At 47.8% G+C, this 24,445-nt stretch overlaps 11 protein-coding genes across 11 annotated transcripts; 4 read left to right on the top strand and 7 right to left on the bottom strand.

The window, feature by feature from the left end:
• Positions 1-781: 781 nt before the first annotated feature.
• FVEG_10681 (hypothetical protein) lies at positions 782-2,500 on the bottom strand. The gene has a single exon (XM_018899841.1). It carries the CDS (start codon positions 2,402-2,404, stop codon positions 974-976), a length of 1,431 nt encoding a protein of 476 aa, XP_018757991.1. The 5' UTR covers positions 2,405-2,500; the 3' UTR covers positions 782-973.
• A 1,033-nt stretch (positions 2,501-3,533) lies between these two features.
• FVEG_10682 (hypothetical protein) lies at positions 3,534-4,769 on the bottom strand (the record flags this gene model as incomplete). Its single annotated transcript, XM_018899842.1, has 2 exons — positions 3,534-4,432; positions 4,479-4,769. The coding sequence occupies 2 exons, from the start codon at positions 4,767-4,769 to the stop codon at positions 3,536-3,538; spliced, it is 1,188 nt and encodes a 395-aa protein (XP_018757992.1). The 3' UTR covers positions 3,534-3,535.
• Positions 4,770-5,672: 903 nt separating this feature from the next.
• Positions 5,673-7,493, top strand: FVEG_10683 (hypothetical protein). The gene is made up of 3 exons (XM_018899843.1): positions 5,673-5,965; positions 6,015-6,586; positions 6,635-7,493. Exons 1-3 carry the CDS (start codon positions 5,769-5,771, stop codon positions 7,429-7,431), a joined length of 1,566 nt encoding a protein of 521 aa, XP_018757993.1. The 5' UTR covers positions 5,673-5,768; the 3' UTR covers positions 7,432-7,493.
• A 3,210-nt stretch (positions 7,494-10,703) lies between these two features.
• FVEG_10684 (hypothetical protein) lies at positions 10,704-11,460 on the bottom strand (the record flags this gene model as incomplete). The annotated part of the gene is made up of 3 exons (XM_018899844.1): positions 10,704-11,173; positions 11,221-11,257; positions 11,317-11,460. The coding sequence occupies 3 exons, from the start codon at positions 11,458-11,460 to the stop codon at positions 10,704-10,706; spliced, it is 651 nt and encodes a 216-aa protein (XP_018757994.1).
• Positions 11,461-13,346: 1,886 nt separating this feature from the next.
• Positions 13,347-13,778, top strand: FVEG_16862 (hypothetical protein; the record flags this gene model as incomplete). The annotated part of the gene is made up of 1 exon (XM_018906099.1): positions 13,347-13,778. One exon carries the CDS (start codon positions 13,347-13,349, stop codon positions 13,776-13,778), a length of 432 nt encoding a protein of 143 aa, XP_018757995.1.
• Positions 13,779-13,918: 140 nt separating this feature from the next.
• FVEG_16863 (hypothetical protein) lies at positions 13,919-15,290 on the top strand (the record flags this gene model as incomplete). Its single annotated transcript, XM_018906100.1, has 6 exons — positions 13,919-13,994; positions 14,045-14,379; positions 14,424-14,548; positions 14,593-14,888; positions 14,937-15,038; positions 15,085-15,290. The coding sequence occupies 6 exons, from the start codon at positions 13,919-13,921 to the stop codon at positions 15,288-15,290; spliced, it is 1,140 nt and encodes a 379-aa protein (XP_018757996.1).
• A 77-nt stretch (positions 15,291-15,367) lies between these two features.
• On the bottom strand, positions 15,368-16,827 carry FVEG_10687 (hypothetical protein; the record flags this gene model as incomplete). Its single annotated transcript, XM_018899845.1, has 5 exons — positions 15,368-15,397; positions 15,487-15,776; positions 15,991-16,576; positions 16,658-16,690; positions 16,741-16,827. The coding sequence occupies 5 exons, from the start codon at positions 16,825-16,827 to the stop codon at positions 15,368-15,370; spliced, it is 1,026 nt and encodes a 341-aa protein (XP_018757997.1).
• Positions 16,828-18,004: 1,177 nt separating this feature from the next.
• Positions 18,005-18,744, bottom strand: FVEG_10688 (hypothetical protein). Its single transcript, XM_018899846.1, has 2 exons — positions 18,331-18,744; positions 18,005-18,278 (listed from the first exon to the last, which is right to left on the bottom strand). The coding sequence occupies exons 1-2, from the start codon at positions 18,684-18,686 to the stop codon at positions 18,110-18,112; spliced, it is 525 nt and encodes a 174-aa protein (XP_018757998.1). The 5' UTR covers positions 18,687-18,744; the 3' UTR covers positions 18,005-18,109.
• Positions 18,745-19,941: 1,197 nt separating this feature from the next.
• On the top strand, positions 19,942-21,576 carry FVEG_10689 (hypothetical protein; the record flags this gene model as incomplete). The annotated part of the gene is made up of 1 exon (XM_018899847.1): positions 19,942-21,576. The coding sequence occupies one exon, from the start codon at positions 19,942-19,944 to the stop codon at positions 21,574-21,576; it is 1,635 nt and encodes a 544-aa protein (XP_018757999.1).
• Positions 21,577-22,244: 668 nt separating this feature from the next.
• FVEG_10690 (hypothetical protein) lies at positions 22,245-23,193 on the bottom strand (the record flags this gene model as incomplete). Its single annotated transcript, XM_018899848.1, has 2 exons — positions 22,245-22,561; positions 22,842-23,193. 2 exons carry the CDS (start codon positions 23,191-23,193, stop codon positions 22,245-22,247), a joined length of 669 nt encoding a protein of 222 aa, XP_018758000.1.
• A 353-nt stretch (positions 23,194-23,546) lies between these two features.
• On the bottom strand, positions 23,547-24,398 carry FVEG_10691 (hypothetical protein). The gene is made up of 2 exons (XM_018899849.1): positions 24,246-24,398; positions 23,547-24,195 (listed from the first exon to the last, which is right to left on the bottom strand). The coding sequence occupies exon 2, from the start codon at positions 24,097-24,099 to the stop codon at positions 23,560-23,562; it is 540 nt and encodes a 179-aa protein (XP_018758001.1). The 5' UTR covers positions 24,100-24,195; positions 24,246-24,398; the 3' UTR covers positions 23,547-23,559.
• Positions 24,399-24,445: the final 47 nt, after the last annotated feature.

Here is a 24,445-nt window from a genome sequence, read left to right as displayed (position 1 = left end):
ATTTCAGTATCAAATGTGCGATCTTCGTTGCTTGATATGAGTGAGATATCGGTCCGCGCTCGGAGACAACTCATCGACTCGGCGCTAACAATAACATTGCCAGCTCATATTTTAGGGCTGAAAACGGTACGCCTTGTTTTAAGCTTAGATTGATTGGGCGGAGATATTTGGCTCTAAAATGCATTGAAGGTTTGACCATCGAAAAGAGGAAATCTTGTGCAATCTAGGGATCTTAGATTTGCTGTCTTGAAGAATACGAAAATGCGAGAAGAGACAACTCAGAGGCCCAAAGGAGAAGGTAACACGCAACGACAAATTTACCCATGTTTTTCTACTTCTAAAGCGGTTTCGAGGCTGTCGGCAAAGACATAAAGTTACTGGTCCTAAACATCTGCACTTTAAGCAACCCTCGTCCTGATTTGGAAGCTGAGCAACAAAGCTAATGGGCGATTCTCGGAGGATGCTAAAAGATGACGAAATCAGATATATAGGATGACTACGCCTTTTCGCATGTAATCGAGCGGGGTCAACCTGCACCTTTTTCCCTTGGCCCGAAGTCAATTGTGTGAATGATGCCAGCGCATCACACACCGCGGCTATTTTCTTGGCTGGGTTTGTGGTGATGTATCTAGTGCAGATCGGAAGATTGACGAGGTCGAGAGCCCCACGCGCCCTGACCCAACGATCTGTCACCGATGACGATATTCCCCCAAACGTTGGGAACCGTCATGTACCACGTGGACAGAACGATGATCAATCACAGAAACAGGTCGCGTGATCAGATGAAAGCTGATTGAGAGAAGTAGCGAAGAGGAAACAACGAACTGTGCCGATCATAGGCTGTTGAGCTACTACCATGACGCTCGGTTCCGGGCGTTGCATGTGACACGGGCAAGTCGTGGCAGTAAGTCTGATAATCTCTGAAAGGGCTGTTCAAGATATTGTATTGATGTTGAATCATAGAGTCGAGAAGCTAATCCTCTCTTGACTTGACTACCTCGACGGAACTTCTCCAGTCGACTTTGATCATATAGATGACTTCGATGAGTGCAATGACTGCAGAGCCACCTATCATTCCAGACCAAACACCATTCAGACCCATATCCAAAGGTCCCAGCTCCAGCCAGACCGCAATGGGAACAGCGGCAAAGTAGTTGACGAAGAACACAACCCATGCTGACACAGATTGCTTGGCCAAACCACGAAGCACACCATTGCATCCACAAACAATCGAGTCGACCACTTGGAAGCCCGCCACAGCAAGCATGGTATCTGTAACAATCCTCCGAACTTCCTCATCGCTCGCATAGAAAGGCCCAATGTAATTCCTCAACAAGAACAAAACCGCACCATCAAAGAACCCTAAACCAACAAACATGATCCCATAAAGAATCGTAATCCGTCTCGCAGCCTTTACATGTCCACCGCCAATCAAATGTCCAACCCTCGTACTAACAGCAACACCAAGCGAAAACGGAATATGCCACATCACAATCGAAGTAGTAGTCAAGATCGTCTGCGCAGCGAGATGAATCGTGCTCACGTATGACGTGCTCACGGTGATGATCTCAAACGCAGCCCACTCCGCCAACGTGACAGCCGATCCGGCGGCAGATAGCCGAACCATGGGTCCCCAGCCCTGCAGGGCACGACGCGTAAAGCCAGGCCAGCATTCGTGCGTTGACCTTTTGAAGAAGATGCAGATTAGGAGGAGGGTTGGACGCAGGGTGTTGGCTACCGCTGCGCCGAGAGCGGCGCCTTCGAGACCGAGGTTGAGCTTGAAGGCGAAGAGCCAGCTGAGGAGGGCGTTGATAGGCGCGCATATGACCAGGACTGCCATCCCGGTGTTGAAGTCGCCTTGGGCTTGGAGGAAGCGCTTTAGGGCTTCGAAGGAAGCATAGCCGGGGATTCCTAGGATACTGACTCGGAGGAATGAGCCTGCTTTGACGGCGAGATGCTCTTGCTTGAGGATGAGAGTCAGGAATGCGGGGGAGCATATCCATACTGCAGCAACAGGGATGGTAACAGCGGTCATGAGAAGAAGCATACGCTGGACATGCAGGCCAACACCCGTCTTGTTGCCAGCCCCATATGCTTGTGCACAGAGGGTGTCGAGAGCTGTTGCCATTCCTTCGTAGAGAGCGAGGCCAGCGATGTTCATGGTCGTGACACCAATTGCAGCGGCAGCTAGGTCATCTGGGCTGAGATGGCCAGCTGCTGTTGTCGTGATAACGCTGAAGGAGTATTGAAGGAGATATGTTGCTACAAGAGGGACTGTATAGCGTGCTATGAGCGACAGCTCAGTCCACCAGTCATTCGCTGGCCATTCTGAGACAGATCTTTCTTCATTGTTTGGTAGCAATGGTGCCGCTTCATTGCGGGCCTCTCCGTCGTGTGAAGTCATTGTCAATTGATCATGAATGTTTTGAGTGGAGAGATTCTGTTCAAGATACCAGATGTCATGAGGTTTACATAGCTTGCAATTGCTGACTCACAGATCCAGATATGGCAGGTTGTTAACAAACCTTGACCGATTCCGGGCGGGGAAGAGAGATGACTCTAACAATTTTGAGTCAGCAACACATGCAAATGTTTGGTTGTTGGCAGCGTTCATAAAATGTGCACACAAACCAACCAACAGTGCATCCAGGGTCATGAGCCTAATATTTGCAAGCATTCATTCCACAAACTCCATTTTCTAGAACTTGTCCCATCCATTCGCATGTCTTGCCACGAAAAGCACAGCGAAGAGGAGCCACGAGCAAGGAACAAGGATATAGTTCTATCATCAAGAGATTCCTCGTTACGTACGAATTCATGCTCCGACCAGCCCCAACTGACCCATTTGGATAGTGGATCACAGTGGCTCAACAAGTGGCATCAGTGGATAACCCTCTAAAACCCCCCCCACCAACGGCACCTGAAGGTATCGCGCAAAGTGGACGATCAATACGAGCACCGAAAATGGCGCTCGGCAGTTTTAATTTGACTGAACTCTATCAACACGTTGTAACCACGTTTCCCAACGATGTCACACAACCAATTTTACAAAATCTTGACCGCCAGATAAAAGAGAAAAGAGAATTGTCAGCAGTGGCTAAGACATTGATCCTTAGTCCAAGCCACGGGTACCAGGGACCGGCCCGCGAGTCTGTTCTGTTCCTTTTTAATCTGTGACAATGCCGTGTGGACCGGAGATAACCTTGGCGGTAATTCCCAGCCAGCGAGTCGCAAGCCACAACGGACATACCCCCCTGGATCCAGTTTATCTTCAGCGAACTGGGGGATTAGCCGGGTGCAGCCGCTTGTGTGATTGTTCTCGATGGTTTTGCTTTGTTTGATAGTTGTTTCCAACCGAGTGCGCTAGTGAATCCTGCGGGAACTGAAGAAGCTTAGATCTACCGTCTTGCGCCCGCGGTGCGGCTGAGGCGAGGGGGAGCTAATTCTCCGACGTTTGAGGGTTGTGAATTACAAGATATGAATCAAGACAAGGAATAATGCCATTGTTATCACTAATGCTAAGTGTTCTGCTGCCCTACATTCGATATGCACCTTCGCTGGATCCCATTGAATCAGCCCTTGAAGTCTGTCTGTCATCGTAAGATACCTCAAAGTCGCGATTCACCATGACACCCTCTGTCAAATTCGTCACACTATCACTTCCGCTTGCTACTTCCGTTCGTACCTCCCCCATAACATCCCTTCGCCACACTGGTTGGTCGTTATGTCTCGGCCTTGAATGTCTTCGTAGAGCACTGCCTAAACCACTGCCTTGCTTTGATGTTTGTTTCGTTCGAGAGTCCGACAGTGCTGTCATTTCGAGACCCGTTCCGTTACCGCTGTCTTTGAGTTCGTAGGGAGTGTTGATGGCGGCGACTGCGGTAGAACCGAGAAGGCTGTCGATTACGCCTTTGAGACTGGGGATGCAGACCGTGATTACTGAGAGGCCGAGTGCGATTTGACCCCATATCATCATTGAGACAGCTTGCCATGTGACGTCGCCCGAGTTGTGAAACATGTATCGTGCGTGGACGAGCTCGGGTATCGTGAGCATCGGGACGATGAGTCGCGTGCCGAACAACGCCATGACGATGGTCTTTCTTCGTATCGAGGTCTGGACCTCCCACATCATTGCAACCGGTAGAATACACAGAGTTATGTCTGTTAATATCATCATGATGCCGTTGTAGACAAAGATCGGTCCTTGATTCGGGCATTGTGCTGCGTTCTCAGCGAGCCATGGCTCCGGCATTGGGCATTGGAAAGCGGTCGCAAATATTCCAGATATAGCCCACGCGATGACAACTCCACTGAGAATCATGTTCGCAGTATTCAGTCCACCTTGTCGATCGATCTGTCGAATAAGAAGCCCAAGTGAGATCTTTGTTGTCGCATGAACAAGAATCCCGAATATTCGTGAAGCATACATCAGCTACACCATATTAGTAATATTCCGTGTTCACCAGAAAATTACTTACCTTGCTGAAGCGACCAAAATTCTCATCAGAGAGCGCATCACGATGCTCACCAAGTCCATGACTACAGGACGCAACAACACAAGCTGTTTGTATAAAATACAACAACGCAGCAATCAACAGTCCCACGTCGAAATCTTTCATAGAAGTAATATTCAACCGAATAATCAGCTTGCCAATAATTCCAAGAATCGCATAGATGAAGAAAATAACAGCAGTGATGACAACAAGTGCAGCATGGTTACTCTCCGTCAACGGGTAAAACGGCGGAGCCGCCTGCGATACTTGGTCCATCGTCTGCGTAGTATTCGATACCCTTCAGCGGCCTTTAAACAAGGAACCGATGTGTTGGTTTTTAATGGTAGTAATTACAGCAAGGGCGGGCCGAGTAGACGGGAAGAGGGTAGCATTCGGGGCTGTCAAATAAATAGAGTTGCATTGGGTGAGGTGACAGCATGAATGTGAAGGACCAGGGAATTAAATTAAGACATACCGCACGAACCATGAATGGAACGCAAAGATTGCATGGTCTTGCCGTCTTTCGACTTTTTCAGCTGTAGTGATAATGTGGCCAACTCGTTGAAGTCAGCGGCTTGCGATGCGGCCGTCTCATGTTCTAGGTACTGGGATATCTACTTTATCTCGAACCAACGGGCATCCATCTTTCAAGCATCTCAAGTGCTGTCCACTTTTGTACGTCTTCAAGTGGAGATTTATTGCTCTGCAATGCAGCCTATGAGATGATCTTGTCTCGTCGATCTACTGTATGCAGGTTGGTGATGACAATTCCAACCCCTGCCGTTCACTCAACAAGATATGCGGAGTAGTAAGCCAAGCACTGCAGCCAATCTTTCCTCTCTTACCTTGCCTCTTCACTCATTACAGATCATAGAGCAAAGAGCAAAGAGACCACGAAAATACGATATCTATTGTGGCTTGTTGGTAGATAAAGCCTGGTCCCTGCTAGCAATATTCCTTCGAGTCCACCTTGGCGTTACATCTCAAGCGGTTCCACGAGATATTTCCCAACGAGCAAATGATCTGCGACGCCACAATCCCCTCAGACGAAAAACCCGTTCGATTTCATTGCCGGCCTTATTCGCGGCAATCTCGCCTCGCCTAACTCCCCTCCTCCATCCGTTCGCTCAACTTTGATGCCAGACTCTCTTACTTGTTTCAGGCAATAGCTCGTTCGCATTTCCCCGATAGGTCCGTGCTGGCACTTTTTATACCTAAGGATCTGCTTGTTTGTTGGTTCGTGGCTCCTGCATTCAATGTCGCTCGCAGTTCACGATGTCGCACGGTAGTAACAGCATTGAGTTGGAAGCCTTGGGCAAACAACAGCCTATTCCTGTGAGCGTTGACGCTTCAGCTAGGCCGCCTGAGGGTTCCAACATCTACAATGTTACGCGAACGCGCAAAGTGTTTTCTTTTTCGCAGCTTTTTGCTTTTTCGTTGACGTATATGGCATTATGGGAGGGTATGTGCTCGTAAGTTACTCTTCCTCTGTCACGGTCGCAGCGATGCTGATGGGCGTAGAAATATGTACTTTGCCCTGTTCAATGGCGGACCCCAAACGTTTATCTTTAGCTTCATCATCGTCTTTTGCGGTGCCATTTCCCAGGCTGCGTCGTTGGGAGAAATGGCGTCCATCCAGCCTGTCGCGGGCGCACAGTATCACTGGACATTTTATATGGCGCCTCCATCGTTGAAGCGATTCGCGACTTGGATCCAAGGATGGGCTACTTGGTTTGGCTACGTGTCGCTGTTGGCCGCTATTGCGAACGTCACTATCATCCTCCTCGAGTCGATGATCAGCATCAATCATCCCAGTTATGTCGCCGGAGGATGGCATACTTCCGTTCTGGTCATCGCCATGTGTTTGATCCATGGGCTGATGAACATCTACACCTTCAAGCTTATTCCATGGGTCGAGCTTGTCGCTGGTGTTCTGCACGTCTGTCTCTTCGTCATCTTTGTCGTTGTTCTTGTTGTTATGGGGCCTCGAAACCCTTCGTCCTTCTGGTTGCAGCGCAACATTTCTTCGGGATGGGACAATGAGTACATCGCATGGAACCTGGGCATGCTGACCTGCGTCTGGAGCTTTACTGGTAAGTTGCTCTGAGAGTTCCCATTGTGGCCCCGCTAACAGTTTGCAGGCTTCGACAGTGCTATTCATATGTCCGAAGAAACTCGAAAGGCCAAGTCTGCCGTCCCTCGCGCCATGTTCTGGTCCATCTTCATGAACGGCGTGCTCGGCTTCATTATGGTCAACGTTCTCATTTCCGCCATGGGTTCCGTCGAAGACATGCTTGAGCAACCCAGTCAGATCCAGGCCATCCTTCTCAACGTGACTGGCTCCAACAAGGCCACCACCGCCATGATTGCAGGTCTCTTCATCATCTCATTCAGTGTCAACCTTGCCAATATTGCTTCTGTCTCTCGTCTGACCTGGGCCTGGTCTCGTGATGGTGGTATGCCTGCTTACTTTGCGTATGTCAGCCCTACTCATCGCGTACCTACACGTTCTATCATCCTCACCGTGTTCCTTGTCTGCGCTCTGAACCTTCTCAACATTGGAAACACCTCCTACGTTGCTTTCGGTGCCATCACATCTCTCTCATCTCTGGCTCTGTACCTGAGCTACGCTATCGCCATTGCCAGTATTATCTACGTTCGTCTCTCTGGATCTACTATCAAGCTTGGAAAGTGGAACCTTGGTCGTTTCGGCCTTCCTGTCAACATCTTTGCTCTGATTTATACACTCTACGTAATTATCTTCCTCCCCTTCCCATCAACTCTCCCAGTCACTGGTGAGAACATGAACTACTGTGGTCCGGTCATGGTAGCTGTCCTGGCTATCGCTGTTGGGTTATGGTTTACGCATGCTAGAAAGCATTGGAATGGCCCCAACTTGACCATTCTTGAGTTTGTTGTTGCCAACGCCTCAGAATGATCCTGAAGAAGAAACGTTTTAAGTATTGCCATACATATAAGATAGAAAATTGACCTTCCTTGACCAAATTTGTTGTCAAGATTGACTGGCTTCCCCTCATTTCTGAAATACTACGTTAAGTTCACGGCTCATGTTCAAGCCCCTTCATCTGGAGTAATTGTTTCTACTCATGATCTCGTGTGTTTCTCATTTTATTGCGCTAAGTTAATCTTCAATGATGAAACCCTCGTATGTGATATCAGGTTCGTAGTTAACGATGCTTTTTGAGGTTTTGAAATTGACCTTTTGTTCTATCGTAACAAATGCTAGGATGTAATTGATACGGAAAAACCGTGAAGGCACGTCAAGTTGCCCATGCCAGGCTGAATTACGAGAAAATTCCTAAAAGTACTCTGTTTAATCCTGCAGGGTGATCTGGAAGCAGTCTCACAAAGAGTTTTAGACATTCTTCCTTATTGCAGACAAACGTAATAGCTCTTTGATACCAAGATGCTCATATACAGGGTAGCTTGCTTAGAAGCGCGTCCCGAGCTGAGACGCGATCAGTAACCCAGTGAAACCGGGTAAACAACAGGAATTAGTGGGTGCTTCCTCTCCACCCGCCGAGTGCATTCAACAGTCATCAGTTCTTGACGCAATATGTTGAGAACGACCTGGTGCACTATCGGAACTCAAAAGGGGACTTCCAATATAAGCTTTCTCAAGCTGAAGTTAGATTGCTCAACCCATGCTTCAGCTGCCATCCGGCCATTCCGTAACTATTTGGCAACTATTGACTGTTGGTTGAGGATTGGATCCTAGCTAACAGGCCTGTTACCGATATCGCTAGAGGACAGCAGAAGCGCTAACAGATAAGATAGCACCAACAGCTGTAAACTAACGATCAACACTTCTTGGCACATTCCGGATCAGGTCTGCGTCCCATAAATGGCCGTTCTAGAACACAACATGATCCATCGCAATGACAGCACTGCAAGCGACCTGCAGCGGAGTCAAGTGCAGGGGCACGTAAAATCTTCCTCTTCGGTTCCTCGCTGAGACCAATTGATCAGGATGCCAAGTAAAGCGCTCTGTTGATGCAACATTGTCTTGATGGGAATAAGCAGACAAGAGTATTTAGGGACTGTGCCGCATGTGAGCACCAGGGATAGGTTCCTTGGCGCTGACGTTACTTCTCGTAGATGGGACATTCAGCTGCAGTTGGGACTGCGCAAGATGCACGCTCGGACTGATACTGTCATCAGTTTCATCTGACATTCGTCCGTTGGACTCGTCACTGCTGTTTCAGAACCGTGAACAGTACATCACCGCGCATCGTACTCTTCACAGATCACAGCCCTGAGGACTCGAGTAATCGTCTCTATAGTTACATTGATAGTTCACCATAATGGAGAGTGAGTCGGAGAATTGTACTGGTACTACGCCTTGGATGTACGGTTTGAGTGCTGGTCCCGTCTGACCAATGTCATCCGAGATCCCTGTCTCAGACTTACGATAAATCCAATTAGCCTCACCACAGGATCCTCCGTGACTCCACATCGCAACCAACCAACACCTTGGTAGTCTGTGCCGCTATTGGAAATGACACAAGATGGTCCTGTCAGCCCAAACCCAATTTCCCAATTCTTACAAAAGGTTGTCTTGGCCCCAAGAAATCCGTCAGCCAACCGTTCTTTCGTCCTGTGTCTTATATCCACTGGAACCAACGACAACATAGATCATAAGGCGGTCAATATCCAAGATGGACGTCACTACTTTCGACCGCCGCAGCCGACAAAAAGGTGTCATTACTGCTATGGTACTTCTTGTACTTGTTGGTCTTGTCATTCATATTTACGCCCTTATCTTCTCGCCAGCTTATGGAACGATGAAAGATGGGCGAACCTTCATACCTTCGACTGCACGACCCTTCTGAGACTCACGAAGCTATGGCGTCAGATCAACGCGGCCGCCAAGCTCCCATGATCGATGAGAAAAAACGGCGACTACGACCTTGGCCCTTGTTCGTGGACTGTCGGCGACGGTAGATCCGACGAGTCGGACCAAACAGAGTGGGATATTGGCTCGAAAACTACATAAATAAAGAGCTTGACGGATCTGGAAGACGAGCCAAGGCTACAGGCCGGATCTGATCATTAGCGCCTAGCCTTTTCCTGATCGAACCTCAATCATCGAAGCCTCTCCCAAGCGATCAGTCTACCGAGCCTGGCGAATATCGAGCTGTATTGCCTCAACAAGTCCGCCAAGAGACAGGAGGGCATCACTCGACAGCATCCTACGGATTTGCAGTTCAGGGAGTTCCGCGAAGAAATTGCATCGACGAATACTAGTGAGGAGCACGATTACCACCATGTATGATTGGGAACCCCTGCAAGGCATAGCACCGCATCTAGATGGCCTGAAACGTATAGACTGAACCTAGTGGCGGTTCTAACAGCGATAAGGCTGCCAAGATGCGAGCTGGATGAACGCCAGCAGCAGGAGACGAGCTTCAAGTGCTGCAAAGATGCAATGCAGAACAGACACAGCTCAGGCTAACGGGAGTCCTAGCCTCGAGAGACGGCTTCTTAGTTCTCAGTCGACATGGATCAGTATGTCAACTCTTCCTGGGAACTTCATAGACCAGTGCCTCGCATTGGCATTCTACGAAAGTTACAAGATATAATCATGATAGCGCAGACAAGATCCCCAAGATGGACAGTCGCAGCACGAAGAACTATGATGTCACTAAAACATCGCTTTCATTGTAAATATAGTATTAATATTACGTACTACTTGGGGTGGATTCACTCTCTGATCTAGACGCCACGCTTCTGATGCTTGATATATCCGAAAATCCGTGAAAGACACCCAACTCTGGGTCATACAGCCCGTTAGACATGCCTGACCTCCGAGACTCCCTCTTCTTCGATCTTGTTTCGGTGAGCCCTACTCCTGGTAGGACAACGGCTGGTAAGCTGATCGGTGCTTGAGCTGACTCTTCTGTTGTCGAGAGCCCTGGAAGAAAGTGGCGAAAAATAGGTCGTAGCATGGGGAGACAAGCTAGAACACCTATCAGCAACGCATCTTGATGAAGGGGGAAAGGAGGTCAGTCCGTACCAGAGAAAACTGCCATATTTATCTCGACAGCTGCCCACATCATGCTCTGTGCCATATCCTTCGGGATGTCGTCGGTTCGAGGATTATATAATTTCGAATGCACCAAAACAAATATCGACGCAACGCAAACTCTGTAAAGCGTCAGACCAGAAAATTCCCAAGAGAAGCTCAACCTACATGGTTCCAGATGTAAATAGTCCAACAACAGCCAACTTTTGCGATAAAGGCAGTGTCATCTTCATAACTTCGATGACCGGTAAAATCAAGATAACACAATCCATAGTCGTATGTATAAGAATCGTGGCAAAGAAGAAATTAGCTTCGTTAAATGGGCATTTAGCGCCTTGTATGCTCTTATCCCAATATGCTCGAATCGGCACGCAGTGAAAGATGACCATGAATGTTCGAATAGTTATCCATATGCTCACAGCGACAAGTAAGCCAATGATGGCGTATCGAATCGAGGTGTACTGAAAGACGCGCCAGTAAAAGCAGAGGATGCTGAGTTTGCAGAATGCAATCGACGAGGCGTAGAGAAGTTCGCAGATCCAGAGTAAAAGTCGCGATCGGTCTTGGATACGGTTCGCTTCGATTGGGTCTTCGATCGTGAGGATGGATTGGCCGAGGTTGTAGCTATGCGTCCCTAGACGAGGTAAGAGATTGCGATCGGAGTTGCAGGATGTCGCGTACAGTAGATTGTAACTGAACAGTAGCTTGATACAAAGATCTAGAATGAACTGTTAGCACGTGCGCATTGGTTCCAAGCAGTGGTCGAGTCAAATTTACCAGTGCGATAATGGCGAAGTAATCGTCGAACCAGAGGTTCATTTTGGTCATTCGTCGTGCTTTGAGTCGCAGACTGAGGGCCAGAAAGGCCGCGACCCAAGTGATGCTGATGGCTGCATAAATATCGGGCTGCAGCCCGGCCATGACGTCGAACCTGTCCCAGTATCGCGCTTACTTTGTGTCTGTCTACAACGGTCGCAAGATCATCTTGGGCATCCAAACAGCTCAAGACAATGACAAGAGGAGAAGCCGTTCTTATCTTTGCCTCGGCCGTTTTACGAGCGGGGAACCATAAATAGGAGGGGAAAAAGTCATCATTTGTCTTGGAAAAAAAGCCTCGCCGTTGGGAGGCCGAGTTCTCGGAACCAGATTTAAAGGTGCCATCGCCGGTGGAGGAAAATCTGGGGTTCAGGGCCCGTCATGGTCCTTGGATCCGCTGAAAGACGGAGTTTGAGAGTGAGTGAGGTTTAGCTCATACCGGAGGGGAACCCGATGGCTTTCAACGTTTACGAAGATTACGAATTGGTTAATATTCTAAGAGTCTAGACTATTGTTTACAAGAAGAGGTAATCTCTGTGGCTTTTTAAATGGCTATAATAGTGTTTATTGAGAAGGATTTGCGTCTGTCAATTGGTCGCCAAGGTTCTGTAATGTTGAACCCCTCTTTGGATCGGAGGTTGAGCCGTGATGCTCCGTGGTGATCATAAATCGCTATCTCCGTGGAGACTCATGCTAAACGGCTTTTGGTTAGTTACGATGCTAAGTTATCGACTTCGCTTAATGGCTTGAAACTCAATTCATGGTCAATCAATCATGGATAAGGTTTTAAGCCGCAGTCTCATTAATATCAAGACGTTCCGACAATCGTTGATCACTACCACCTGTCTACCTGCGGCACTCGGTTTGCAAAAGGCGATTCAGGGTTTCGAGGATGGCATATATCTTTTCGTGGAGATCCCCACCGGAGCACTTGTACTTCTGCGTGCAACGCGAAAGTGCTGACAATCAGAGCCGACGCTAATCGGTGGCTTACTGCCGTGATTTGCAGGCCCTGACATCCAAAAATGGGAGTGAGATATCAGCACCTTATTTCGTCTTCTATTGCTGCATAGGCCAGTCGTAGGTAATTAGGCTCCGTTTTACAAGCCATTCGCTATCTGTTAACGAGTTTGACAAATCATATCGAGTGTCTCGTATTATTGAACGCAGTCTCACGCGGGCTATTGGATAGAAACAGGGAACGGAGCAGACTACATCCGATCATCCGGCTCGACGGCACGAGCCAATCAAACGTACTGTATATAGAAAAAATCAGGCTTCCAAATGGTAAAGGGTGGTTTTGTCGTGCGGTGCTGAATTAGGAAATGGCCTAAAACGGGATGTACTTGTTGATCTCATCGTGTATGGGGGCCCAAACGCCACTTTGATGCGCTTTCACATGAAATGCTTCACAGCACAAACTACGATAAGTCGCAATAAAGAGAGAAAGTACCGATTGCTGAGCCAAACCTATCATGAACCGGCCCGGAATGTCAGTCTTTTCTCTTCCTATCCATTGTCTGGAAGCAGTATCCAGATCCGCGCATCCGCATATCATGTCTCGGCTGCACGCCCATTACAGCATCTATCGGCCGCTGCAGATGCAGCGAGTCTGCTTGCAGCCCAATCGCAAACGAATGATATCATTTATCCTGCACAAGGCAATCACATCACCTGCCGGCAAAAACATCCACTGATGCAATTAGCCAACACATCATGCCGAGCGCGTTGCAAAGGGCTCGAGAAGGGGTTATACAGACGTTGAGTAAGCGTATTCGCTGGTTGGTAATTCGCCAAGGCGCTCACTGCAACCCACTTTTTGAACAACAGCCTGCAAAGCATATTGGCCCCCAAAAGTTCCTGCAACCTATTTCGTCATTAGGTCTTGGGTTCTGAAGGGAGGTTAGATACAAGAAGCTGGCAAATGTCGCAGAAACTGAAGTGGTTTTCTTCTGTCGCATCTTGTTTTACGAAACACGTTAACCGCCAACATGCTTTTAACTGAAGCCCATCTTGAGACTCGACAGGCCTTTGGCGCCGCATTTATGCTCGGAGTACTCGTGCATATCTTTATTCTACGTAAAGGCGAATGGGACCTTTGGACTGTTAAGCTTATCAAGGCATGGGCAACGTATGAGGTTACTGTCTCACTGTTCCTCACCCAACTCTACTCTTTCTCAGTCTGGCAAGCTCTCTCAGTCACCAACAAATGGTTCACATCGTTTGTTACGGGTCTTTCAATCAGCATCTTGACATATCGAGCATTTTTTCACCGACTGAACCGTTTCCCCGGTCCATTTCTTGCTCGCCTCTCAACATTCTACGCTACTTATCTTACGGTCGATGAAGAGCATATGTATCTTGAGGTCCAGAAGCTTCATGAGAAGTATGGAGATATCGTGAGGATTGGCAAGTTGACTTAAACTACCAAGACGACCTCGACTAACTGTCCCAAGGGCCTACTGAACTATCAATCGCAACACCAAGTTCATTCCGGCCCATTCACGCTCCCTCATCCCCAGTCATCAAATCACCGTTCTATGGCATCACCCACCCATGCGTAATGCTTCTCTCTGAGCGAAGAAAGAAAGAACATGCCCTCCGCCGTAAATCATGGGATAGAGCGTTCACTACAAAAGGTACGGCGCTATTGTCCCAGCCTCAGGAGATGAGCGCTTACCACGAGCAGCCCTACGCGATTATGAGCACAGAGTGCTCAAATACACCAAGCTTCTCAATGACCGTATTGATGAAGCAAAGGGTGAACCATTCAATATAGCCCTATGGGTCAACTTCTACACCTTTGACATCATGGGTGATCTTGCCTTCGGAAAAAGCTTCGACATGCTTGAAAGCGGCGTCGAACACAACTTCTTCACTGAGTCCCACAAAACCCAGGGTTTCATGGGCGCGTTCCGGCGACTGGTTTGGTTCTTCCCTCTTGTTTCATCTATCCCAATCGTGAACAGTTCGTTTTTGGCTTTTCAAGCCTATATCAGGAATCAAGTCGAGACTCGACGAAAGGTATGTATGCTCAGAACAAGACAATACTAGACTAACCCGTGTAGAATAAACCGGCGGAACCAGATGTGTTCAGTAGTATCCTGGAAGATTACGATGCGATGGAGAAGCCCACTCAGCAGGACTTCGATAACCTTTGTGGTGACGCTCATCTCATTGTTATCGCTGGCAGGTATGACTAGCCTGGAACATCAACGTGTAGCGCTAATATCTCAGTGATACCACTTCTTCTTCCACGACTTGTCTCTTGCACAACCTCGTACTCCACCCCGATGTGCTGGCAAAACTTCAGGCTGAGATCGATGAATACAAGAACACCCACGACGAATATGATCTGGTTTCCCTAAGCAAGCTACAGTATCTTCAAGCTTGTATCGATGAGTCACTTCGTCTTTATCCTGTTGTCCCATCAGGTGTTCCAAGGATGACTCCGCCGGAAGGAATGCAGCTTGATGGTGTTTACATACCTGGAGATACCATTATACATAGCCCTTCTTACACCATGTACCGAGGTATGACTAGGCAGACATTCACATAACCAAGTCGCTGACAGGACGCAGATGAGCGTTGTTTTGAGAAGCCGAACGAGTTTATTCCTGAGCGATGGACCACTAAACCGGAGCTGATCAAGGATGCATCGGCATACGCTCCATTCCATACTGGTAAGGTTTTCGTCATTACCGTTATCAGCAATAGCTGACATGATAGGTCGTGGCGTTTGTGCTGGAAAGCAACTTGGTCTTATGGAGATGCGCTATGTGCTCATGGATATTCTCTCAAGATATGATATTGCTTTCACACCCGGAACCAATCCCCAGGCTTTTATTGATGGCTTGAGAGATTGTTACACTCTGGAACTGCCAAGGTTGGATATGGTGTTCACTCCAAGAACTGGGGGAAACGCCAAAGCATAGGCCACAGGATGCTTGTTAGTTAATGGTCTTGGGAGAGCTTGAAGAAGAAATGAGATTGAGAGATCAAATTGCTGTCTTCAGAAAGCCCGGTAATTGATTAGCATTATCTATAGTATTTAGCTAATTTATAACTCATTTCACTAATCATCCTTATCCTTCTCTGTGGACGACTCATTACACATCGCTGCACCCTTACTCCAACGGCCAATGTCAAAATCAGGATATGGATAAAGCCGTGGTGTAGATCAGCTGTTGTAGCGAAGTAATCCATCCATGTGTCGGCATCACACTGCTGCCGATTACCCAAATCATCACCCAGGCCAGCCTCCCATGTATCAGCCTCATAGACAAATATGGAGGAGTTTTTATCAGGACATTGCTCTGTAACCATTACATAAGTCCAGTCGGCTGCGTGAGGCGCTTGATCAGACCAGTTGAACCATGCTTGGACCTTGTTGTCACGATGAACGTAAAGGGTGTGTTTGACTAAAATGTGTCAGCGAAATAGTGTATTAGAGGCTCGACGTACTTGAAAGTGATGGATTCGGCTCCTGGGATGCTGGACCAGTAATCCAATGCCATCTCGGGGATGATTAACTTGGCGCCAGCACGGACGTAATCCGCTATCCCTCCACTATGATCTCGATGATGATGCGAGGGCTAAGTCGCTAGTAAACGGCCAATCTTTGCTGTGGTATACGTAGCGCCATGTAGGTGACCTTCTTGCCAATATTCTTCTCAACCCACTCCATGACAGCCTCACTCCAGAGAGGCGGTGCATCGCACACAATGACTTCAGTCTCAAACTCAATAATACGCTGTTTAAACCCAAGATCATGGCCATCATCGATAATAAGCCAATACACTTGCGGCAGATCAACAAGCCGGGCTGATTTCAAAGCCTCCACGCTGACATTCTTGACCGGCGACCCGAGCAAACTCGTGCTATAATCTGTGACAAGACCACTGGGAACATCAGGATGCTTTTCCGATATATTTACTTTCTGGCCGTGAGGAACAAGATCGAAGAAATTATCGCCCAATTTTGCTGTAGCGTTGATCTTGCCAATGACAAAGTCTTCGAGAACCACGTTGAGCCGCTGGCTAGATGAGCTGTATATGGTCTGGATGGTGTGAGGGAATTTGATTCCCTGTACATCTCTGTAGTTTGAAAGATATACGTCCTTCGTAGCATTGCCGTAGATTGGATGCTGTTCTTCCGAGCGGACGATATATGGAAGGTATGTCTCCGAATTGACAACGATGAGGAGCTTTTCAAGGTTGCTCTAAACTATATCCTTTAGTAGAATGATCTACTATGAGTCTCGACACATACCCGCTGGAAATTTAATGCCGTTTGTATCAACCTCGCGTTCTTCGGAGCTTTTGGACCGTCGAATCTTGATGTGTCAGCGTGATATCTGAAGGGTCGATTATGTGCTCGACTCACCCGCTCGACAAGACCTGGAGACATCATGAGAGCCTCAGTAGCAAGATCAGCAGCCAATGTAGCTTCCACAGTTAGCCAGAGTCCCATTTTAACCGGAGAAACCAATCATACGATCTACACAGCCAGCTGTAACGTTCCGGGGAAGGAAGACTTGGTTGTTCCCCTTGACAAAACAAGCAGAGCTACTATCGTCAGTCCAGACCACGAGAGAGAGCTTCATGGGCTGTAATTCAGGAGACGCCCATCCCCAAGAGTCTAATATATCAGTTATAGTCGCAAGATCTGTATCCTGCACTCACGTGAGGGCTGGAAACCTCGGTCGATTCGTCAGAGGCACCTTCTTATAGCCCGTAATGGCGGGCAAATGAGTCATCTTTTAGGTTTTAATGATATCAGCATTTTACTATAGCCATTGGTCAGTCATCATAGTATTGATATGTAAGTTGTAGGCTAGAAGTGTTATTTGCAGTTGAGATTTGTGGCTGTGAGCTTATTCCAGCAGAGAGAACCTAGAACCTAGTTGGCGAAGCAACGGGTAGTCTACTTCATAGGAGACGTTCTGCGTTCCGGATTTTGCTGCCGATACATCTGCACGCATGAGATTGTAGCTTTGCATAAGGCTACGAGAACGGTACATTCTGCCGTTGTAAGCATGGTTGCAATGTATTGAGGATGAGATTCACCTTTGGCATTCATAAGTTACTTTGTGCAGTTTCGAGAGCCCCTCTTTACCAACGGCAGCGATTGCCCTTTCTGATGTCGAGTTTGCACTGATATGTTGGTTATTCAAGGCCAACGACGGTTCTAAGAGGCCCAAAATGGCCGTGAAGATTGTTATTAGCTTCATATTAGCTACACGAGGGTTGATAAACGGAGCAGCAATGTTTGACCAGAGCCGCCAAATTTTGCTTTAGAGAAGGACGGGGTTATTCTGGAATGGCGCCATAAATCCAACTCAAGCTTAAAGAGTAAAGCAGTATTTAAGAACGGCAAGATTATTCACTCCACGTTCGATGATGACCCTTCGTCGCGTAATAGTAACACGACGGGGTCTTAGAGGCGGAAGTTTGGGTGCTTGGCGTTCCTGGTGGCCACAAACATATTCCATGATAATGATTAGTGATCGGTAGCATTATTGTGAAAGACTTTTGGAGATTGTCAGCTGTATAATGGCATCTTGGAATAGGTAACCCATAACAGACCAACTCAGGAGTCTTGGCCGTTCTGATTCATGTCACGTTCAAAGCCTTGGCGGAAAAGTGTACTTGCCACTGCTGAGGTACTTAGAACATTATCAAACGCAAAAATTCATGTGGAAAGCCATTTGCTCATTTGGCTCATTTGTCTATTCTAGGGTCCATCTGCTCCACTAGTAATACTCCGCAAGGAAGCTTCCAAGATAATCGCCCTTTCCAATGGGTACCCCCAGTGAACGTAAGATAGAGTAACCAGTGACGATGTGGAAGAAGAAGTTTGTCTGGCCATGGTAGAGTGTAGCCTCCTTGACGGTGAGAGTAAGGGTCCTATCAGGACGGGGGCTTTGAGGGGTCAGTGAAAGGTCGAAGGATATAGTTTTGAGGGAAAACTTACAGCTCCACCTTGACATCCTCTCGTGAGTTAACATCCTCAGGCTTGACACTCTTTACAGCCTCAAGAGCCTTTTGGATGCGGGCGTGCAGGTCGGCAATGGTCTTTTCATTGTCCTCGAAAAATGTGGGCTCTATGCCTGTTAGGCGGCCAATAGTGGTCTGAACAGCCTTGGTGGCAGTTTGCACTTGGAAGACCAAGGGAAGTTGGTCGTCTACGAGCCTGGCTTGGGGGAAGACTTCGTCGGCGTTGAGGCCCTTTTCTTTGGCGTATTGCTCCGCTTTTGTGAGGACGTGGTCAAAGGTTTGCAGGCCTTTGATGAAGGTGGGGATGATGAGGTCGTAGAGAGAGGTAGGCATTTTGACGGTGTGGATTGGCAACGTGAGGTGACAGGTTTTAGTAGTGAGAATGGCTACGGTGTATTATCTGACCATCTAGTATGGTAAAGCCAGTAGATATATACAATCTGATCCATTGATCACGCATTTGTAATGCGGAATTGTGCGATTCCCCTGTCGAACATCGTATGCCGACGAGCCGTTACCGGAGGAAAGCGGTGAGGCGCGAGCTGAGTGAATTAGACATATTAGTCAGATTTACTAATTGAAGTCTCTATTAAAAATGACGAATACAGTGCTGTTGCGACTCTCTCAGTCATCACGACCCTAGCCGACCCTATGGCGCGACATGTCGTGATGTGGGGTTTGGGCACGTCATCTGCAGGAACCTCACGCAAAGGCCGATGGCCCTGGCCAATTTTTCCGAGACGCTTCACGATTAAGAATGAGTCATTAATTGTGGCTGAAATGAGAACAGTGGCAGTGCGAGTTGAACCAGGGCAAGGTTTTCTTCTCGAAGTTCCGAGAAGTTACTTGTGATAAGGTTGAGAGGTCGAAAGAGGGTCCGTCCCCATCGCACGAAGAAAGGAACAGATTTTAACACATTTATGGGCAATGTAAACATTTCCAAAAACCCTTTAGTTGGCTATTTCTGCTATGGGCTTCAACATTGACACATTGCCTAGGGGCTCTCTAAAACCCGTGGCTGAAGTCACTTGGTAAGAGTATGCTTTGAATATGTTTTAGGTCACCGATATGGTCCTTTGTTGCAAGTCTCAATTCTCCGGTAGCACTAATGTCTTTGGCGTTTCAATTGTTTGCCATGTTAACTTGGAAAAAGGTTCTCAACAACTAAGGAACCTTTCTCAATTTGCTGCCTGCTGGTAGTTCGGAGTTTATTCACTTTTGGTAATTGATGGGAGTCAAGAGACTTCAGCGTTCAAAGTTCACAGATACTAACATTTATATCCTGCATGGTCTGTAGGGTTTACTACTAGCTGAAGTGTCCCTGTGACCTCTAAATAGCTTTCAGACGATTGAACCTTTAGTTTTTCAAGAGCTTCTTTATTCGAGCAGGCGAATACTGTAAATATAAATAGATAAAGCTAACCAAGGACGATATATATTCCCATCATTACTTATAAGTTGTACAAGTGTGCGTTTTTTTATCACACAGACCTGATCGCCGATACTCGCATCACGTTCTTCGCACAACTACAAACAAATTTCTTCCAATTTACGAATCCCTTGCGTAAAAGCCCAGCCGCAGGACACGATGTCCATGGACACTTCTTTGAACACAGCCGGTTCCCAGAAACCCCGGAAACCACCGATCGCGAGGACTTTGATGAGACTCACAAACAACCTATGCACTATATCAGAACAGAGACCCTATGACACAGACGCACAGAGACGAGCCTTGGCAGCTATCGACTTATGTCGCCGCAGGCTAAAGTTCTCTCAACAGTGGGAAACATTCCTCCAGGAACCAGAGATAAAGTGCAGAGCAGCGGATTCTCTTAGCGCCTCACAAGAGGATATGGAGTCTCGGTTGCCTACAGAGATCTATATCATTATAATTAAGCAGCTCGTGAACGATAGGTATGGGAAGTCCCCGGAGCAGATGAAAGTACGTGCCCAGACTTTAGAGTCTCTGGCATCTACTTGCAGAATGTTGCAGGTCTTTTGCGAGGAGTACTTGTATACGCACCCGAGATCCCAGCGACTGTCGAAAAATCCCTTATCAAATTGGGTGCTTTTATTCTCTCTTACTGTTGAGCCACGCAGAGCCCATCAGGTCCGGTCACTGAAATACGAGCCCCAGCCACACTACATCCATCCCACTGCATGGCTAAGCACTTTCAGGCTCTGTACCAATCTGACTCGTCTTGAACTGGTTTGGGGACATCACATCCCAGAATGCGTTCGACAACATATGGATATGCACATGGGCCCAATCTTTGCTGCTTGTCCCAAGGTCACCAAGTTCAAGTATGATAGCTGCCACGTCCTCATTGATGAGCCTGACGACGTGACTCCAGAGCAAATGATAAAGTTCCCACAGCAATACTCAAAGTTTGCCAAACAGCTTTGCCACTTGGAGGTGCTTGGCCCATTCGACTGCATCAAGGACATTCTCCACTATGATTACCCAAATCTCAAGTTTTTGGCTCTTGATATGGCGGGTTATGAAGAGGAAGGCAGGTTTTTTGAGGAGCTATCTTGCCATACTCCTGCTTTGGAAATATTGGTACTGGACTTGGTTCGGAGCGCCACTTTGCAAGACCTGAAGATAGGATTCAAAGCATGGGGGAAAACATTGCGGTCTCTTTATATCAACCACCCCGTGATCGAAGATCACCACGACGGCATCCTCGGCCATCTACTGCCCCATCTCACAAGATTGGAGGAGCTTTGTTTGGGTGAGTGGCCGACATTCCTCCTCTCAGATCTCCAGGCCATAGCTCAACCGAACGCTCCACGTCTGAAAACTTTCCGATGGGTGGCTAATGATGGCATCTTCACACGCGACCCACTTGTGAATCCAGAAGACGTTAGCAAGGCGATAATCGACATCTTCATTGCGCACAGTGAGACTCTCAGCACCTTCCTGATAGAGGAATCATTCAGCCTTTGGAATTTCGGCATGGATATCTTTGAGCACCTCCACAAGGCAAGGGGTTTGGAGAACCTTCGAGTACAGCTGCATGATATACCTACCAAAGAAGACATTCAAGGTCTTCTGGCCACATCCCCGAAGCTTGGGAAGTCGGAAACGGGTCTCATGGTAGTCAGGGAGTTCTTCACCGAGTGTACCTTGACGACTAGGAAGTACAAGGAGGATAACCTTGATGTACTGGCGGGTAGCTGGGGAAGGATATATCACCCTGTGGGGACTATGACAAGGTAATAGAAAGGCCAGTGTTCCCGTAGGCGTCTGCATATTTAGTTAGTTCATAGTTCCAATATTACGTCAACATATACGTGTATCCATCCATCTACACCTTGAGATTCTACATGGGCAGCGCCGCAAGTTGGGAAAACTGTGCAGCATGTCAATTCTCAATCGTCTTGTGAATGACCGCCCGATATTCCGGATTCCCACGTTAATAGCAACAAAAGACGAGACGTCATAGGCCATGGACTGCGTCAGTTCTTAGGTTTCGCTAAAAGCCTTGTATTGACCCGGCCAATTATATCAACCTTATCGAAGAAAGCAAATTCTGTCGTTTGACAAGGTTCAGTCCCTTCGACAATTCTCGAAATTTGCTTGCCTGAGACGTCGGGTTTCAGGCTGCCACAGCCACTAAAGTTTACAAAATAAAGACAGACTTCATGGCTTATACAGAAATATTCGAGCTGATTGGTCAGTAGGCTTACGCCAACCTCGGACAAAGATATAAATTAAAGAGAATGAAATACTTGGAAATCACCGACTATCGTAACGTTCTCACACCTTCCATTAAAAAGTCATCTCGATAACAGCTACAGCCAGAAAATCATTTAGTTAATTTTGCCTGCTGTCCTGCTCATAAATCATGTGTTTCCCCTGATATGCTATCCATCATCCCTGAAACTCTAGTTGTTGATAGTAACCTTATCGCTCTCCTCCATGACATCATCCAGCAACTCGACGGTAGTTTCTTCGCCTTTGGAAACCCAATGAGCACGCATCTGTCGGACAGCATCGTAAAGTCTCTCGGGCGAGGCTGCGTCATAGTTGATGAAGTCGATTTTCTTGCCGTGATCTTGGAGCCAGTGGAGTAGGTAGACAATATCGCGGACATCAGAGTTGAACTTGACCACAGATTGAGGGCGCGTACTGCCGATGTATTGACATGAGCGCTTCATCTTGGTGAGAATGAGAACGCCGGGGTGGAGGATAGGGATCGAGCCTGTGTAAAGCTAGGTCAGAGATATAATTGCCAGCGCAAAGTCAACTGATTGGGCAAAGCCGAAGTTTATAGGACTGGTCAACCGGCTGAGTGACTGACCGACCGACCGACCGGAAGAAGGCCCTTACGAAGCCATAGGCGACGGATCGGGTTGCCCTCTGCTTGGGGCGGCCCCCGACACAATTCCTGAAGGCAAGCCAGCTGCAGGCCACCAGGCCAAACAAGAAGAGGCAAACGGGGAAGACCGCGGGGCCGGCTAGGCGAAGGCATTTGGACTTACCATCTCCCGGTCGCAGGATTGAGAATCGATGAGGCAGGCCTAAGGTTCCGCGTGCAAGTGTTTCGATGGGCACTCGCAAGTCCCATTGCTCATTCGGAAAAAAGAAGAGCTTGAGGTCCGAAATCATAAAGCGTTGATCTGCTTCGCGAAGAAGCTGCACAAGATAAAGTCGAAGCTCATTCGGGTTCGCATTGTCCATGGCGACTTCGACATCGATATCGAGGGTTTCGCGGTTGCTGCCTAATAAATTCAAGGCAAAACCGCCAATGAAGGCATGGTCGATGTTATGATCTGTAAGAATGTGCGAAAAAGCTTGGGCAGCCTCCCTCATGTCAACTGGAAGCGGCGTCATATTGGTGGGTTGTGTAATGAAGCTTCTGGCTTTAGCTAGGATAGGATATCAACATAAACTGGTCTAAAGGTGGACTTGAATACTCTGAACTTACCTAAGTTTTATACAATTTAGGGCAAAGGTCAACTAAAGTCTTCTAAACTCGCCTAAACTTTGTGAAACTTAGGGCAAAGGTCCAAGCCTTCGTGCCTCCTACTGTAGGTTCCTGGTGGCCAATTTATGGTGATGTATTCGTAAGCCGGAGGTGTCATTCGAAGTTGAGATTTGTGGCTGAGAGCTTCAAACCAGCCTGCAGGTATACTTCCTCTGCGATAAGGTCCAGAGTTCACAAGAAGCTTCAGCACAGAAAACTTAGGTGGAACAAATTTATTTCTGCAGCGTGTTCTCAGCTAAAGGCCGGAATGGCAATGATGATCTGCCTTTTGTCCGCAAATCGTCATACGACAGTTTTCCAGATACCAGGTTGAGTACCATTTGTCTTGCCCACTCGGTCTCTTCCGTAAATTGCCATCGCGTTATGCTACTAAGAGCATTCTCCATCTCCAAGGCATCCTTTTCAGCCATTTTCTTCTTTTCAGCAGCGTCTAGATCCTCTAGATCCTCCGGTGTGAGCATATAGTCCCCTTCATAGCTCATATCGAACATGCTGTAGCCGAGGACGCTTGCCAGATCTGCCTTTGCCATAAAACGGATGGTACTCCCAACATCTCCTTGCATAAGGATGCGCAAGTAGGCAGCGCAAAAAGCAGGCACAGGCACCGTCCATAAAGGGCATGGCAGCGTAGGCGACTTTACAGCTACTAGCTCCTTTTGTTGAATACCAGTCCAGGAAATGGGCACCAGGACGAATTTGTGTCGTGACTCTCCGTAGACATAGCGACAACTCTTCTGTACGTGTTCGGCCATATAGCTTGGCGGTCCGTTATCCTTTCGCAAGCCAGCGGTTTCAGTGATGTGTCTAGCATTCTTGATTTGCTCGTCGGGATTCAAGAACAGAAAATCCTGCGATCAAAGGTCAGCATTGTGAAAGACTTGTTGCGTTTGGGACATACTGCTTCGGGTGCAAGCTGGATAGCCTAGGCGCTTTAGTAGAGGAGTCTCCCATTCCACGAGAGTAATCTTAGATTCTCTGAACTTGCGCAAGACTTGGAGCGCGCGATCGTCAGTGATATACTCCATGTTGTTTCATGATGAAAGAATGTCATTGCAATCGTGAGATGTTGAGATATAAGCATGCAGGGGCGGGGGGGGG

This window comes from Fusarium verticillioides, chromosome 11 (assembly GCF_000149555.1).
Source record: "Fusarium verticillioides 7600 chromosome 11, whole genome shotgun sequence".
Classification (NCBI taxonomy): domain Eukaryota; kingdom Fungi; phylum Ascomycota; class Sordariomycetes; order Hypocreales; family Nectriaceae; genus Fusarium; species Fusarium verticillioides.
The sequence above is the reverse complement of the archived record's forward strand: the minus strand, read 5'-3'. Positions and strand labels throughout refer to the sequence as shown.